This window comes from Micrasema longulum, unplaced genomic scaffold (assembly GCF_059751315.1).
Source record: "Micrasema longulum isolate JH-2025_06_02 unplaced genomic scaffold, ASM5975131v1 h1tg001219l, whole genome shotgun sequence".
Taxonomy (NCBI): Eukaryota; Metazoa; Arthropoda; class Insecta; order Trichoptera; family Brachycentridae; genus Micrasema; species Micrasema longulum.
The window spans coordinates 202,085-219,616 of record NW_028278406.1 but is presented as its reverse complement, the minus strand read 5'-3'; the positions used below and the strand labels follow the sequence as shown (position 1 = coordinate 219,616).

The window sequence follows — 17,532 nt, the reverse complement described above, 5'->3', positions numbered from 1 at the left end:
TTTGACATACGGTAAAACTTCATTATCCAAACTCCAGTCATCTAGATTGCCAAATACCAGGATTGTCATCAGGAAATAAAAATAAATAAGGTCATCATAACGTACAAAAAAGTGGGCTGGCGGCTGGCGCGTTTCTTCAGCATAGCAATCAACTTGGCTGAACATGTTTAAGTAAGTTTTTATGTGATAACGTCTGGCACTTATTAATCCGGATAATTGAAGTTTTACCCATTTGAATATGTTGTATAGTTCTGATAGCATAATTTTGAATGACAGATTCTTCCGGCCTATATTTCTAGGCGTCCAAGATCCTAACCAACCAAGACCGAATTGTTTAGCATGTTTCCTGCTAATGAAGATTTGTTCATTCATGCACATCTGCTGCCGTATGCAAAGGGGTCAAAAACTTTCCTATAAATTAAATGAAACGGGCCGTGGCTAGTGTCGTGAACTCATTGATCAAAGGTCCAAAGTTCGCAACCCACAAGTTTCCATTTTTTAATAGTGAGTTATTTGCAACTCATTGAAAATGGCTACCAAAATTGAACTATTTGGGAAAATCATAACACAAAGATATCTTTTTCCAAAATAAGGTTATAAATTCAGTTATAGGAAGGATTGTGGATGTCCAAACAGTCGGAATGGTTAAAGTTACATAGTATGCAAAATCATCCCTTTTCTTAAAAAGGTTCTCCATCTCGGCTATTACATCTACTAATCTTGATAATCTCCCAAGAGGGTTGAATTTGATTCATGTTCATTAATTGGACAAATTCAAAATATTGTAAATAAATATTTATAATAAAAAGACGTAATGAATTAAGAAAGTACTTTGTTTATTAAAATCAAAGACAAATGAATGTCGTAATTGTAAAAAGTAATTACAATCTGTCATAATAAGTCCTCAAGGAATTTCTCCAAAATTCAGTTTATCTCCTCGAGCTCCAATAAGAGTTGCCCACAACGTATCCGTTACCTGGAACAATAAAATAAAGCAAACCAGGATTAACTAAACCTTCTCTACTAATCGCGATACATACTCCTGGAATGCAGTTGTTATCCAACATGGTACAGAAAGTATATAGCGGTAACAGGAGAGATAGCATAACAAACCTCCGCAAAGTTCATCTAGCGGCGTGTGCGGCGGTAATCCCTGGGAGGGGGCGGCGGGGGCGGGCCCTCAGGGGGCGGCGGCGGCGGAGGTGGCGCGGCCCAGTCCACGGGCGCCGCCCCCCCATGCAGCGGCCCGGGGAACATAGGGTAGGAGTGCCCGGCCAGGTGAGGGGGAGGGAAGTAGCCACCACTTGCCAACGAGTGCACAGGGGGAAACATGTGATGTTGAGGAATATTTCCATTTACAGATGGTGGTGGAATATTTAGCATGGGGAAATGAAGTTCAGCCATTGCGGATGAAATTGGTGGAAAGGTGTTGCCATTAATAATATGATTTGGATATTCGGAATTTAAATGAGGTTTTTGATATTGAGAATTTCCAGAACGTTTATCACAGTGTACATCATTGGACTGGTGTGAATCTGGCTCATTAGGTGGTGGATATCTATCGGGTTTCTTAATTAAACGGTCCTCTACAGATGGCTCGGTACCGCCTAACATTGGCTTGGGGAAATGCATATCAAGTAAAGACTTAGGATACTGACTATTTCGGGGTTTAGAAAACTGTGGACCCGTAGGTTCATCAGGGTGTATACCATTTCGATTATTAAGAGTAGAATGGTCTAATAAAGAAGGGCGCACATCGGGAATAAAGGACGACGAGTGGTGGGGAGGAAAAGCATGGGGTCCGGAGAGGGAAAGCTGGGGATGAGAAAGGCCCCCGGGCTGCTGGGGACACACGACCTGTTGCAGGCTCAGGTGTGTCTGCTGGAGAGGTAAAGGCTGCAAGAGGCTCCTCGGTTGCAAGGGGCCTCCAGACTGCGAGGGGCCTCCGGGCTGCAAGGGACCCCCGGGCTGCAAGAGGCCCGCAGGCTGAGCAGAGCCCCCGGGCAATGGGAGGCCCCCTTGCAGGAGAGCACCTGGCTGCAGGCTGCCAGGCTGCAAGCCACCCGGAGTTGGGAGCAGTGGCCCGCTCTGTTGGCTGGTGAGAACGGCTTCTGACTTGCCTGTTTTATCTCGGGAGCGCGATCTGCTGGTGGAACTGCGCGAGGAGTGTGTAGAGCGGCGGCGGCGGCGTGGCGAACGGGAGCGGCGCGGGGTGCGGGAGTGTCGAGGTGAGCGCGAACGGCGCGGAGATCGAAGCGGGGTGCGGGAGCGACGCGGGGACCGCGAGCGGCGGGGCGTGCGTGAGCGCCGGGGGGAGCGTGACCGCCGGGGACTACGAGAGCGCCGCGGAGAGCGAGTTCGCCGTCGTGGTGAACGGCGCCTACTGCGAGACCGTGACCTATCACGATCCCTATCTCGTCCCCCTCTTCTGTGCCGGCCACCCCTTCCTCTATCTAAAAAAAAAGTCTTGCCATTAATAACATTATAATAAAAATTTTACACAACTAATTTATCGCCCTCAAAAATATTTTAAAATGTAAGCATATTTAATATTATGTAGGCATGTATATGGTTAGCTGAAAGATACTGCTCTTAGCAATGAGCCCGCCAAAATGAATATATTTTCTGTACTTGAAGTTTAAAATAAATACAATGAGGAACTTCAGCCCTATGGGAAATTGGATACAAAAAATGTTTTCGAACCTCTGACGTTACACTCTGAGTTATTTCAGAAATACAAAACTTTAAAAAATCGTAGCGCTGATAATACGATGTACAAATATAAAAAATTGTCTATTAACAAATAAAAAAAAATTGAAAAACCACTGAACTTCCTCATTGAATTACAATATTGTTGGTATGGTTACATAGAGACTTAAAAGTTTTTTAATAAGTGGTTGGATCAAAGTTACTTGACAGTGAATTCAGAAAAAACCCACTACCTAACATTCACATTAAACAATAGAAATAGACCTAATCATATAGACCTAAAATCTCACGACAAAAACTGCGGAGACCATACAAACTGTTCTTCTCAATGTGTTACTCTGACCGAAAAATCTAAGATAAAATACCTGGGAATAATAATCGACCAAAATATTAAATGGAAAGAACGAATAGATTCAATGTGCAAAAGACTAAGAAAATTATTCCACATATTTTTAAGGCTTAGAGGTATCTTATCGACGGATCAATTGAAGACAGTTTATCATGCTCTAGTACAGTCAATCATGCAATAGTTGGATGGGGAGGGGCTTTTAACGCTCATCTGAGACCCTTAAATGTTCTACAGAAAAAAATTATTAAAATTATACTATATAAACCATCTTTGTTCTCAACTACCGAACTGTTCAAAGAATTTTGATGTTTTAAGAGTGGAAGATATCTACGGAAAGTGTTGTATGCTCCAGGTGCATAAGGAGAGCCTCCCATCGGACCGTATTACGGGAAGGTTAAGAACAGGATGCCTCGCTCTACAGAGAATTAAAACTACCGGTCAAACATCATTACACTTATATAGGACGGAAGCTTTTCAATAATTTACCACAAAATCTACGTCAAGAAATAAACTATGGAAAATTTAAGGATAAATTAAAGAAAGGCTTCCTGACATTAATCAACATTAACTGTATTTTGAAAATAAAGATGTATGCATAATATGTGCCTGTGTATATGAATTTATAACTTTCGTGTTTTTTTTATTTTTTATTTGTTACTAGTGTTGTTTTCTCAATTTTTACAATTATTCAATTTTTTATTTATTTTATTATTTTGTTTTGTATTTTTTTGTGTTTCATTTTTTTACTGCATGTTTTGTTTTTTACTGCATGTTTTGTTTTTTTACGCTAATGAAAGGTTATTATTGAAAAAAAAAAGTTTTTTATACAAGTTCAGATGCTTTTACTGTCTGCCTCAAATGGAAGGTTTCAAAACTGACAGAAATTTGTCAAATTTTAGATGGATCATTTAAAAGTGAAAATAAATCTTACTTCTGCCCCCTCCACCCCCTCCTCTTTCTGCCAGATCTTGTAATTTAGGATTGACAACTTGTTTAGCTTCTTTAAGTACGGCCACTAAATCTCCCGCCTTGGCAGCATTCGCTGGTGTGAAGAATGTATAAGCTGTGCCAGTTTTGTCTCGTCGTCCTGTCCGTCCAATACGATGAACATAATCCTCAGAGTTGCTGGGATAATCAAAGTTTATTACAAACTTTACATCATCCACATCTGAAATAAACAAAAAATTATATTATTTTACAGTCTTTAAATACTTATGAAAGAAGACAAAACGATGTTTCTCCTACCAATAATACACAATTATTTTTTGTGTTACAGAATCAAGTTATTATTAATTAATAATTTTCTATAGGTGTTAAAACACGATAAATATTTTTATCAACCAACATTTTACACTTATTTGTTTATAAATTTATATAAACAACTTTTTAATAAAACAATTTTTATAAAACTATTTTTAGTTATATGTCAACCGGCTTTGAGGTTACTGCCTCATCGTCGGGACTTATACTTATTTAGAATAACTTGTGTTAATATTTATATACTAAAGACCCAGAGGGCTCTTACAATAACAGTTGAAATGTACATAAAGGATATATTTATAACAACAGTTATATAACATATAATCATAGTAATAATTTCAATTATTACATTAAGTATGTAATTAATTCTATACAGAAGTACAGAAAGTAAAGAAGAATTTAAACGAAAGTAACAACACATTAAAAGAATTGGAGAATTGAGGTGATGGCCATTCAACGGATAGGATAGCTGATTTAATTGCAGCAGGAGTGGTGTGGATAAGTCCAACAGCTCTGCATAAGTATTTGCAATTCTGCGCATGCGAGCTAGGGGAGAATGGTGAGTGCGGTTTGTCCAATTGTACTCCCATTGAAACATGTGTTGGAGTCTGGTAGTCCTTGTGGGTACACAAAAGGTAATCAGGGAGTCATCTTGGAAAATCTATTATTAGAGTGCATACCACTTTGTGCATTAGAGTGAGGTCAGCAATTGTCCTTCTGGCCGAGAGCAATGGTAAGCTCAACTCAGACATCAAAGTTTGGTAGCAAATTTCATGTACAGATTTACCCTTTTTGAATTAATTGTATGTAGCGTAAAAACTCTGCTGAGCTTTTACTAAGTTAAAAGAGTTGCGGTTATACAAAGGGCTCCAGATTGATTATGTATATTTTGGTTGTGATCAGACCAGAAATACAGAGATTTTATTGAAACGCTGCTAATTTTTTTTGTATTACAGATGATGAAGCAGAGCATCTGCATAGTCTTAATAGCAATTGTCATTCTGTTGTGCGGAAAGGTTAACTTTTTAAAGAGCTAATTTAATATAATGGAAACCATCTTTGTGATTTGAAATATAAAACATAATAGAAGAATGTATGGCAACTGATAAATGGTTATTAGTGACCGATTTTCATCAGTTTGGACAATCATATTTCTAGGTAAAATATAATATTTAGAATCGGGTTGTGGTCCCGTGGCTAGTGTCTCGGACTCACAGATCAAAGGTCCGTGGTTCGAATCCCACTCTACCCTAACTTGATTCCCATTTTCTAATAGTGAGTTATTTACAACTAGTTGAAAATGGCCCTCAAAATTAAATATTTGCGTAAATTATAAGAACGCAAATATTTCTTAAAAAAAAAAAAAAAAAACCTCCATTAACTAATCTCCAAACAAATTAAGGAAAAAAAAAAACTTGTAACTCCAGAAGGTTTGACAGTTATCATATACCCCTGTCTGATGGTCAAAACACCTTTTTAATTCTACCATTATATGGATGATTATCTACTATTACTAATGCCTCCATCATCCACAATATTTCATATTAACCATTCCAAATATGGTTAACGGTAAATATACTTTTAATATTGAAATATTACAACAGAGATGGAGAACATCTTAGACAAGAAAATATGAAAGTCTAGGCATTTACAAGGCTTATGATCTGTCACTAGCTGGTTTAAGTGGACACTTCACACACTAAGCAATAGTCACCATTTTGCTTATGTTTGAAATATGAAAAGTGTTAAAGTTTGGTTTAGTTAAAGTATAATTTAAGCACAGATTTGTATCAGAATATCATCCTAATTTAAATGGTGGTTCGGTATCTTTGACCGACTGCAAAAAATTGAGTTATTACTTTTATGAAAATCAACCTAATTGAATATATTATTATCATCACAGATGATGCAACGAGTATATTTGTATCGGTTAGAAATGACCACAACTTAATAGGATTTGACTGTCGATATTTTATTTGTACATATAACTCTGTTAATCTAAAGTGTGAAAGCACTGCAATTAATGAAACGCACAATATCATATATTTCATATTAAACTAATGGAAAGTGTATTCTTACATAATCTTATTAATTTCTCTTGGAATAGTTACTCGGTTCCTGTTAATAGAAATATAAACCCCGGTTGACGGATTATTAGTAATAGAAATAAATTACTAGGAAGTAAAATAAAAGTATTCCACAAAAGGAATATAAAATAGAATCTTTTTAAACAATTATTATTGTTCTGCAGATATTCAATTGTATCATGTACTGAACAAACAACCGGGCCTGAGAGATACAAACAAGCAAATATTTGGTTATTTCTGGAAGATACTAAATATCTAATGTGTAATATGAAGTTCCAACTAAAGATAACTCTAATCTATTTCTGAATGCAATCATAAGTTTTTATTAGAAAAAAGTCGTCATGTGGGGCAACAAAGGCAACTTAATACGTATGTTTTTAAATATTATAGTATTGACTTTGTGGTCAAACATTTGATTAAATGTTAGTAAATAATTGTAAGTCGGCCTCGTGGTGCAGTGGTCAGCGCGTTTGCCTACCATGCAAAAGGTCTCGGGTTCGATTCCCGACATGGTTGACATAAAATATTTATTTAAAAAGGTGCTTTTACAACATAATATTTCATAGTCCCTGGACTGGTACCTGAAGCGTAAGACTGATCGTCTTACCTTCATGTAACAAAAATTAAAAGATACACTGCTATTGGTGTACCAATGCAGTGCCCTATGCACCATTAGGTGTGGAAAGGGAATGATGATAATGATGAAATAATTGTACATAATATCTTATCGATTTTTCTATTTACCGGTTTAGAGACAGCCGAGGTTGGTAAATCAATAATCAAATAACCTTTCAATATAGCCCATTTACGGTATTCCAGTGTAATGGTCGCCCTATGCCTAGTAAACTCGTGCTCCTCCCTTCCTCCGCTCCCCTTTTTTGACTAATTCTCCCACAATATCAAACATTTTCAAAAATTATAATCAGTGCACAAAGCATGTGCTGTATCAGCTCGTCGGTTTTATATTTTTGTGCAACTACTATGGTAAAGGTGTATAGTGAGATCTGCATGTTAGTTTAATTAATGACCTGAAGAAGAGACGAGTACGTCTCGAAACCGGTAGACATAGAAAAGTCAGTAAGTGGTTATATATTAGCATTAAATAATGTATATTTTATACTTGTACATTGTCACATGCTCGGTGACGTCATTATTCTTCCATCAAGACGCACGCACTCCCCGCAACTAGCTCACTCCGCTTTTATTATTATTCGCATTATTCTTCCATTAAAGTGCGGAGTGAGGTAGTTGCGGGGAATGCGTGCGTCTTGATGGAAGAATAATGACACCACTGGACACGTGACAACATACATATTTATTAGATTTACTCAGTTTACTGAAGTTCTATTTAAAGCAGAGTGCATAATATATAATCATTTTGTGAAGATCAAAACATTCCTTCATATCCTTAGATAATACTGTGTTCGCATTCATTTCGGCTACATATAAATTATATTCAAACTAAAACATAAAGCTAAGCACACAGATCTTCGAAAATATTGTCATTACTTTCCTACTAACATTATTAGAGTATTTCTATTTACATGACGAAGATTTCGGGAAGACCTGGACAAACTTGGTGTGAAATAAAGTAGGAAAATGGTTGATTACTTGATATAATAAGTGCTTATTACCCATTAAATCAGTAGTTTTGTTTATAAAGTTAGTTTCATGAGGCAATTTTAGTCAAATGTGAATATGTTATTCTGATCGAGATTGTAAAATAATGAGAAAGATTTTGAAAAAAATAATGGATAAAAGCACAATGATTAGCTAAGTAACTTTATAATAATAAATGCCCAGAACATCACTTTAAATTATGCTATAAAGCAAGAATATTGTTAAATGTTGACAAGATTTATACTGCAAAGCAAGATTATTTGAAAAAAAAAAAACTTGAAATCACGGCAGCGCAGTACTCTAGGTTAAACAACCTTTAACTTGCAACTGACTACATGGAAGTGTATAGAATTCTGCATGTGGTACCGCAGTACAGAAAATGTTGCAGAAAAATTAATGGTTGCCACATTGTTTGCCGTAAAGTGAACTGATTGTTGATTAATTTTGACAAGTTTGATTGCATGGTGAGTTTGTAACATTTCTAAAATATCTTCAGAAAAAGTGAAGCAAGTTAACATTGTATCATAGAAATGCACTTTATCCTTTAATATTATGTACTAAATTATTTACATCGACTCAATATCTTTGCTTCGAAGTCTTTTAAAAAATACAATACAGGCTTTTACAATGGAAAATATAACAGATGTTATCATATAAGTTGAGGAAAAAATTTAAACAGGAATGCAAGGAGTACAAATATTAAGAAAAGTTCGAAGTAAAGAAGATACTATTAAAAATAAACTAACACTAATTTATAATCCATACTAATATTATAAATGCAAAAGTGTGTTTGATTGTTTGTTTCCTTCAATTCTAAACGGAGCGACCGATTGACATAATTTCTTGCATCTCATTCTTGCCAGAGAGGTGAGAAGTAAAATAGGATACTTATTTTTAATCCCGAATTTAAAAAATTAACAATGAAAAAAATATATAATATTTCAACAATGAGCAACATTATTTTTTAAATGAGTAGGTGGTAAGGTGGGATGTCCAAAAGAATCAATTTAAAATTAATTCTTGAAATTGATATAATTGACTTGATTTATCTACGGTTAGTTTGATTTGCTTCTCGTTTTGTACATAGTAAGATTTTGGATTTGTGAACAGAATAACGATGCTACTTCACCATAAATACACCAACTAACGGATCATTCTATTTCTTACATAGCGATAGTTGGAAGACCAAGCTACTTTCAATCCCGATAAAATACATCATTCCATTGGCAAAATTCTTATTGATAAACGACACAACTAATTCATTACCTAAATAATTTTCCTAATACCACGTGAGCAGAGCTGCGGGTAAAAGCTAGTACTAAATAGATTAGTATATACAGTAATTAAAATAATTGTAGATATTAGTTGACATAAATAATGTAATATTGAATAAACAAATACGGGAAATATGATTCAAATAGTGGTGGATGTGTACAACTTTAACCCTTCCTTTACTGCGACAAAAACGTCCACGTCACATTGGTAAACTTTTGAATGTATTGATGATTCATCTCTGATTTGTTAAAAAATGCTTTATCTGTACTCGATAATTATTTGATTTAATGAATTACTTCTATCTATACGTAAATAATAGAAATACTGAAAATCTTAACCCAGTATTAACTATATTTATAGAGATATTAAAGTTATTAGATGCGATGTGTACTGGCTACACATCACCGGGAAGGGAGAGTTGATGAAAGTATATCGAAACAGCTTTGAAAAATCAACGAAAGAAACCTCCTAATTAATAGATGTAGATGGATATATACGTCTATCTATGTTGTTTAAATATATTGTGTATTTGAATAAATCTGTTTTTCCGTTACTATTTTATTTCATTATTGAGTATTTCATAGTCATAAAAACATTTATGTATTTCTCAGCATGAAATTCCAAGATGCTGAGGAATACATATATGTTACATAGAGGGAATCCATTTTACAAGTTTTTTTTGACAAAGAACCGTTTAAAAAAATTATATTATGAATAAGATAAAAACATTGTTATTTGTGCTACACATATAAGTTTATTATATTCAAAGAACATAACTACAGTTTCGGTAGAGAACTCGTGCCATCGACTGGAGTTTTGTATCACCTGCCGGTGGGAGGAGTGCTCTCCCTAAAACTACAGTTGTGTTCTTTGTATAGAATAAACTTACATGTGATTAAAAACAAAGTATATAATTTATAATAATTCATCATAAGGTGTTACGAAGTTAATGCCGATTTGATCAATCAAAATATTTGGTACAGTTCATTGTGCTGTTGCCATAAAACAAATTATTACAACTTGTACTAGCTAGGTGACCAATTTCTAGGTGAAAATATTTTTATTTCCTGCTTATAATTAAAATTTAACTTTAAATTTATAAGCAGTTAACAATGTCATTTTGAAGGCAACTGGAATCAACGATGGTCGGAGTGTCTGTCCGAGGTTTCCGGTCATTAGCGCCGTGTTGCGTCTCTGTATTGGCAGGCTTGTCATATGGAGTTTGATGTGTCCAGTGTTGCAAGTGACCATAACTGTTTTTATCACACGTGGACAACCCAAGAAATGTGGGACGTTTTGATCTGGGACCAAAAGGATTTAATCTTAATTTTTTTGGCAAATTTTATCGATACTAGTAAAATAAAAATCAAGTTGTTTAACCTACAATACTGCGTTGTATACTATACACCAAAACATCTTTTTACATGGGTAATAATAATAATTCAATGCTGTACCGTGTAAAAAAAAAAGTATACTAAAAAAAAGAGAACAATGATGGATAGGTACTTGGTACCGGTGTAAGTCTTAATGGGATTGAAAAAATTAATTCTTTACTATTTAGTACCTTAATTTTATTTTAAAATATAGCATGGTAAAAATATACTTTAAAAAATCATTATTTACCATTACCCTTTCCTTGCGAATACCTCTTTGCGCCTAGAAAGCGATATAGGGAATTCTAAAATCGGATAGAATAATAATTATATTACTATTACGCATTGATAAACTAATGTGAAATTTTTTCATTTAATTTTTGTGCCGTGTAAAAAGAGGTTCCAGTATATACACTTTTGTTAAGTCAGCCACAAGTTTATGGATGTTTAACCGAGAGTACTGCACAGCCACTAGCGGCACTCTATTCCATTTAAATATTAGTCAAACGCAAAGCAAATTATGTCCCTACAAAAAAAATTAATACCTATTTATATTTTTTCTAAATGTCTTCTCCGATGTAGTATTTTGTAGAATAATGGAGTAACAAGAAAATCCAATGTCTATTTGTATAAATTAATGTACATACAAACTTTTTTTAAAGTTGATACCCGGACACTTGTGAGCTAACGGGAGAGCACTGATTTACATAAATATGTATAAATTTTTAACATTTCTAGTTTAACAAAACATTAATATTTTTTTTAAAGCCACAAGACAATAAAAATTTAGAGGTTTTAGCACAGATAGCTCACTTAGGTCTACGGAATCCACTTAATTAAATTTGTGGGATAATGTTACATTTATATTTTACGTATAATAATTTATTACACTGCGATTTATCAACTATAGATATCACACATATGAACAAATTGAAAGATTTATACAACATAATGCATCAAAAAATCAACAACCACCAGAACATATTGATTAAATAATAAACTAAGATCAGTAATGTTCTAAATGTAGGCTTCAAAAAATCAAATAAACTATATTGTCCATTCTTGTCTCGATGAAAAATATAGCAAGACTTAATTTAATTTAATTAATACATACAATGAAACAAAATAAATTCACGGGAGGCGGCGAGTGTGGCGTAGTGAGTAGACCTCGAGGGCAAACATGAATGAAAAGTACTTATCCCATGTGAATATAAGTGAGGTCTTACTGTGGCAACAAGACATAGTGTGGGCGTGCAGGGCGGACCGCACTGACAGTACAAGGGGATGCGACCAACGCACCTACGTTGGTCACGCTCACACTAGCACTGGCCAATGCTGGTCGCCCGCAAGCACCGGACTTCTCCAATTCTGAGAGGCACAATCCTAACAATGTGCTTGTGCCTCTGCAAAAGAAATCACCATTCTGTGAGTTCATCGTGTGGTGCCCCAGGAATATATCTTTAACATTTTTCATTTTTCAAAATTAGTTGCTGTTCTTAAATATAACTTTTTTCGATCGATACATATTACATCAGTCTTAAATAATACATTTAAAAAATAAAACATGAAATGTATATTTATGTAATTTGAGGAAATGCGAAACAAATCAAACTGTAATTTTGAAATCAATTAATATAAAATTTAATTTATCATAGAATATAAAAAGTTAAAACTCTGAACAAAATAATAAAACATTTATAAAGCAAAACAACAATGATCATACAAAATTTAAATTAAGACCAAAAAATAATTGAAAAAAAAAAGTTAAAATAAATATAACTCACCCAAGCCTCGGGCGGCAACATCTGTTGCTACCAGTATGGGAGCTTTTCCACTTCGAAAATCTAAAATTAATTTATGGGTATAAATATACACATTTATATAATATATGAGGGAATAAAAGCAAAAATGCTACTGTCCATTGAACTTAAAAGAAATAGTCTAATTGTTACTGGTTTTGTTGGTCTACCCAAAAACAGTGATCATGGACAGTGGCGTTTTCGCTTTTAACCTCCTCATAATCATCACCAAGAATTTTTAATTTTGTAAAGAGCAAGTGCAATTTTTTAACAGTTTGTCAAAAAAAAAAAAATGTTTTCATTAATACATGCACAAATTTATTGTAAAGTATTTATCCCAATATATATGAAATATATGTGAAATCAAGAAATATAATTAAATAAAGAAAGGTTTTGGAATCTATTTTAAAAACGATTTACACTTTGCCTCTTATATATTATCATTATAATACCCAAATACATACTGCTAATAGTAAACAAAGTTTTATAAAATGGCTGAAGAGCAAAAGCAGACTAAAATCAAGAACATACCTTGTAGTACCCAATCTCGTTCATTTTGCGATTTATCTCCATGAATACAAACAGCCGGCCACCTAAAAGGAAATAGAAATGAGATTTCTCTTCAGTGAGGGATAGCAAAAACACACAAAATCTGTGTATGGCTGTTGTGAAATAGTAATTGTGAAATATTAGATTTACATACCCATCACGCTTCATCTTTCTAGTGATGTCATCTACTCGTTTCTTCGTTTCAATAAAGATTATCGTTTTATTTTCCTTTTCCGCCATAATCTCTTTCAAAAGGGTACTCAATTTTGTTTCTTTTTCATACTCCATGCAAACATCGATAATTTGAAGAATATTATGATTGGCCGCTAATTGTAAAGAACCAACATTAATCTGTTGATATTCCTTCAGAAATTCACCCGCCAAATTCATAACTTCCTTAGGCCACGTTGCGGACCACATCAAAGTCTGCCTATCCGGCCTAATCTGATCTATTATTTTCCTAATTTGTGGTTCAAACCCCATATCCAACATTCTATCGGCTTCATCCAACACGAGATAAGTACATCGCTTCAGGTTTGTGCGACCGCTCTCCAGGAAGTCCAGCAGGCGGCCCGGAGTGGCGATGACTATTTCCACACCGGTGGTGAGGTCCTGGGCTTGGGGTCCCTTAGCTGCCCCACCGAAGATACAGGTGTTCCGGAGTTTGGAGGTGTTGCCGAACTTGTCAGCCACCTCCTGGATCTGTTGCGCCAGTTCGCGCGTGGGAGCCAGCACCAGCACTACGGGCCCATCTCCTCTCTGCAATCGGTGTTGGTGGTTTATGTGCACAATAGCCGGCAGGATGTAGGAGAGAGTCTTTCCGGAGCCTGTAGAAGCTATACCAACCATGTCACTTCCACTGAGAGCGATGGGCCAACCCTGAGCTTGGATGGGAGTCGGAGCTTTAAATCCCATCTTTTCGATTTCATCCATAACATAGTCAGGAAATCCAGCTTCGTCAAAATCAAACACCGGAGCTGGAACATCTTTACCTTGAAGGGTAATATAATTTTCACGGCGCCATTCCTCAATTTCAGTTTGAGATCTGTTAGTCACATTTCTGTGCGGAACGTAGAAGTCTTTCTTGAATGGTTCCAATCTGCTAAGATCCCACTTGGGCTTGCGCAGGTTGGCTCCGGGGTTACTCCTGCGCCCCCCACCGCCCCAGCCCCCGCCCCCGCCCCCGCCACCTCCGCCGCCTCCGCCTCCGCCGCCGCCGCCGCCGCCGCCGCCACCGAGACCGCGCTCTCGACTCCGCCGTCGGCTTCTGCTCCTACTACGATCTCTGTAATATAAAACTTTTGTGTAAAATCTACCAAGATTTTTTTTTAAAAATTATAAGCGTAAAATTCTGACGAAAAGTTATTATATTATGTTTTTTTTTTAAATAATTCAATGCATTGTGTTTTTTTAATTCAAAGGTTAAACATGAAAAAATTAGGTTATTCTGAAGGTTATTGTACATTTTTGAGACAATAAGTCCGAACTCCATGGGACTGAAAGTCCTGTGTTGAGATGGGATGAGCAATTATATGACACAGCTCTACCTATTAGTCAGTTGGGAGAAATTATTTACATTAATTTGTATTCCCGGGACCAGCAAAGGGCACACACTATGGTACTGCAATCGCGAGGATATTCGAAAAATTAAGCCCTCAGCCTATAGGAGTTATTGATGTCGGAGTTATTGATGTCGCTATATTTTCCTTAGTGGAATTTTTGTATCCACCAACCATATTAATCAATCTTAAATACCATCTTTATGAGACAATATACAGTTTGTGAATTGTTTATTATCATGTCCCATAATAGTCTACCATATATGTCTTGATTTAAAAAAATAAAATAATGGCATATAAAACAAAAGAATGTAAATTCTAAATTTACAATAACTTCACCTGTTGTACTTCTTGAAATATAAAGGAGTCTTTCATCATCATCATCATTCCCTTTCCGCACCTAATGGTGCATAGGCACTGCATTGGTACACCAATTTCAGCATATCTTGATCATTTTTGTTACATGAAGGTAAGATGATCAGTCTTATGCTTCAGGTACTAGTCCAGGGACTATGAAACATTCTAGTGTAAAAACAACTTTTTGAATATTTCATATCAACCATGTTGGGAATCGAACCCGAGACCTCTTGCATGATAAGCAAACGCGCTGACCATTACACCACGAGGTCGACAGACAGGAGTCCTACAGTATATTTTTTTACAGTTTACATTCCTACAAATGTGCCTACGCACATAATTTATTTATTATTTCATAATGTACGACTTTTGCTCAGAGACATCTCTCATTTATGGCTCCGAGAGTGTTCAATATTTTGGAAGAACGTATTAAGCTCTCAAGGAAAAAAATATTTTCAAGAAAGGTTTTGTTTTATTATAATAAAACATATCTACTACACAAAAATCGCAAACACAAATAAATTAGAGGCAAAAAAGTCCAAAAAAATTAGGTCAATAGACAAAAATCAGATTTAAGAAAAAAAAAACCTCAATATGCAATATCTTGAAAACAGTTAAGTTTGGGGTACGGTGTTTCATAGTCAAATCAGTCAGAAATGGTAGAAACTACAACTCAAGCATTTGGAAAATCATCTAGGAAAATTCAGTCCTTAACTCCTTTCTTGAAAATATTTTTTTTTCTTTGAGAGCTTAATACGTTCTTCCAAAATATTGAACACTCTCGGAGCCATAAATGAGAGATGTCTTTGAGCAAAAGTCGTACATTGTGAAATAATAAATAAATTATGTGCCTACGAATGTAAACTGTAAAAAAATATACTGTAGGACTCCTTCTGTCTGTCGACCTTGTGGTGTAATGGTCAGCGCGTTTGCCTATCATGCAAGAGGTCTCGGGTTCGATTCCCAACATGGTTGATATGAAATATTTAAAAAGTTGTTTTTACACTAGAATGTTTCATAGTCCCTGAAGCATAAGACTGATCATCTTACCTTCATGTAACAAAAATGATCAAGATATGCTGAAATTGGTGTACCAATGCAGTGCCTATGCACCATTAGGTGCGGAAAGGGAATGATGATGATGATGAAAGACTCCTTTATATTTCAAGAAGTACAACAGGTGAAGTTATTGTAAATTTAGAATTTACATTCTTTTGTTTTATATGCCATTATTTTATTTTTTTAAATCAAGACATATATGGTAGACTATTATGGGACATGATAATAAACAATTCACAAACTGTATATTGTCTCATAAAGATGGTATTTAAGATTGATTAATATGGTTGGTGGATACAAAAATTCCACTAAGGAAAATATAGCGACATCAATAACTCCGACATCAATAACTCCTATAGGCTGAGGGCTTAATTTTTCGAATCTCCTCGCGATTGCAGTACCATAGTGTGTGCCCTTTGCTGGTCCCGGGAATACAAATTAATGTAAATAATTTCCCCCAACTGACTAATAGGTAGAGCTACTGCAATACAGTCCAACAACCATATTATTCAAGCGGATCGCAAGTCCTATCCCATTATATAGCGTCTAGTACGCAGATTCCATGTACCGACTCCGCATCCTTTAATGGCGAAATGTTAAACGCAACATTTGAATTCAATTTATACCTAGTAAAGGGAAAACGAGCGCATTAAGGCCAATCACTGCAGGATTTTATTGTAAACCAAAAAAGACAGTATGATATTGAAGTTATAGAAAACACACTTTCGACAAATAAAATCAATACTATACTCATTTACAAGGTTGAACGCTTACCTTCCACGGCCCATGGCTGTTCAAGTAAATACACCCGTTGTTTCCCTGCTTATGCTACGGTATTTTATGTATTTAGAACAATTTGAATTTTACAGCATCATGCTTCGAGTAGATGCGTGAAAATCAACTCCCAAAATCCAAAATCTTGCGAAAATATCACAGGAGACAAGACTCCGGACGGGAGTAGACAGAGCAGAGAGAATTTTTCGGATTTTAGATTTTTATTTGATGAACTTCATAGACAAAACTAGCGTGCTTTATTTTGCGACGGACGCGCCCGGGGCATGTTCCGAAATGCTTCATGTGTCCTTAAAAATAGTTCACGACGGATATAATACACTTACGCACTGCTTTTTTGATGATTCAATCAACACTGACTATATGAACCAGTAGGTATTGGTTCAATACATTTCACGAAACAAAATCCTTCTAAAAGGTGATGTTTTTTTAAATATTTTTTCATTTATCGTTTAATATTTTTACTTAAGGGCGTTTCCCACATATACCATGTGAAAGATTTTCAGAAAAAAAACACTGTTGGTTAATGGTGTAATAAGATATTAAAAAAAAAAAAAAATTAAAATTAAAACACGGCAAGTTTCTGAAAAAAAATAATCGTCGAAAATTTCAAACCACGTTTTAAAAATGAAAAAAATGTTCATTATCAAATTTCTTCTATTAAAAAATAAAAAAACACGTTACGTGTTGCTGATAGTTATTTGAAAAATACCTTATTTAATTAATATTTTAAACAAAACAAAA

At 35.2% G+C, this 17,532-nt stretch overlaps 1 protein-coding gene across 4 annotated transcripts; it reads right to left on the bottom strand.

Moving 5' to 3' along the window:
• Positions 1-815: 815 nt before the first annotated feature.
• LOC148276418 (putative ATP-dependent RNA helicase DDX17) lies at positions 816-16,927 on the bottom strand. Of its 4 annotated transcripts, none has more exons than XM_088234289.1 (7): positions 16,771-16,927; positions 13,176-14,306; positions 13,004-13,065; positions 12,458-12,517; positions 3,990-4,226; positions 1,114-2,453; positions 816-976 (listed from the first exon to the last, which is right to left on the bottom strand). In XM_088234289.1, the coding sequence occupies exons 1-6, from the start codon at positions 16,782-16,784 to the stop codon at positions 1,129-1,131; spliced, it is 2,829 nt and encodes a 942-aa protein (XP_088090415.1). In that variant the 5' UTR covers positions 16,785-16,927; the 3' UTR covers positions 816-976; positions 1,114-1,128. The 4 variants fall into 4 exon arrangements, with proteins under 4 accessions (XP_088090415.1, XP_088090416.1, XP_088090417.1 ...); XM_088234290.1 differs by having other exon boundaries at positions 2,121-2,453; XM_088234292.1 differs by lacking the exons at positions 816-976; positions 1,114-2,453; positions 3,990-4,226 and adding an exon at positions 11,900-12,076.
• Positions 16,928-17,532: the final 605 nt, after the last annotated feature.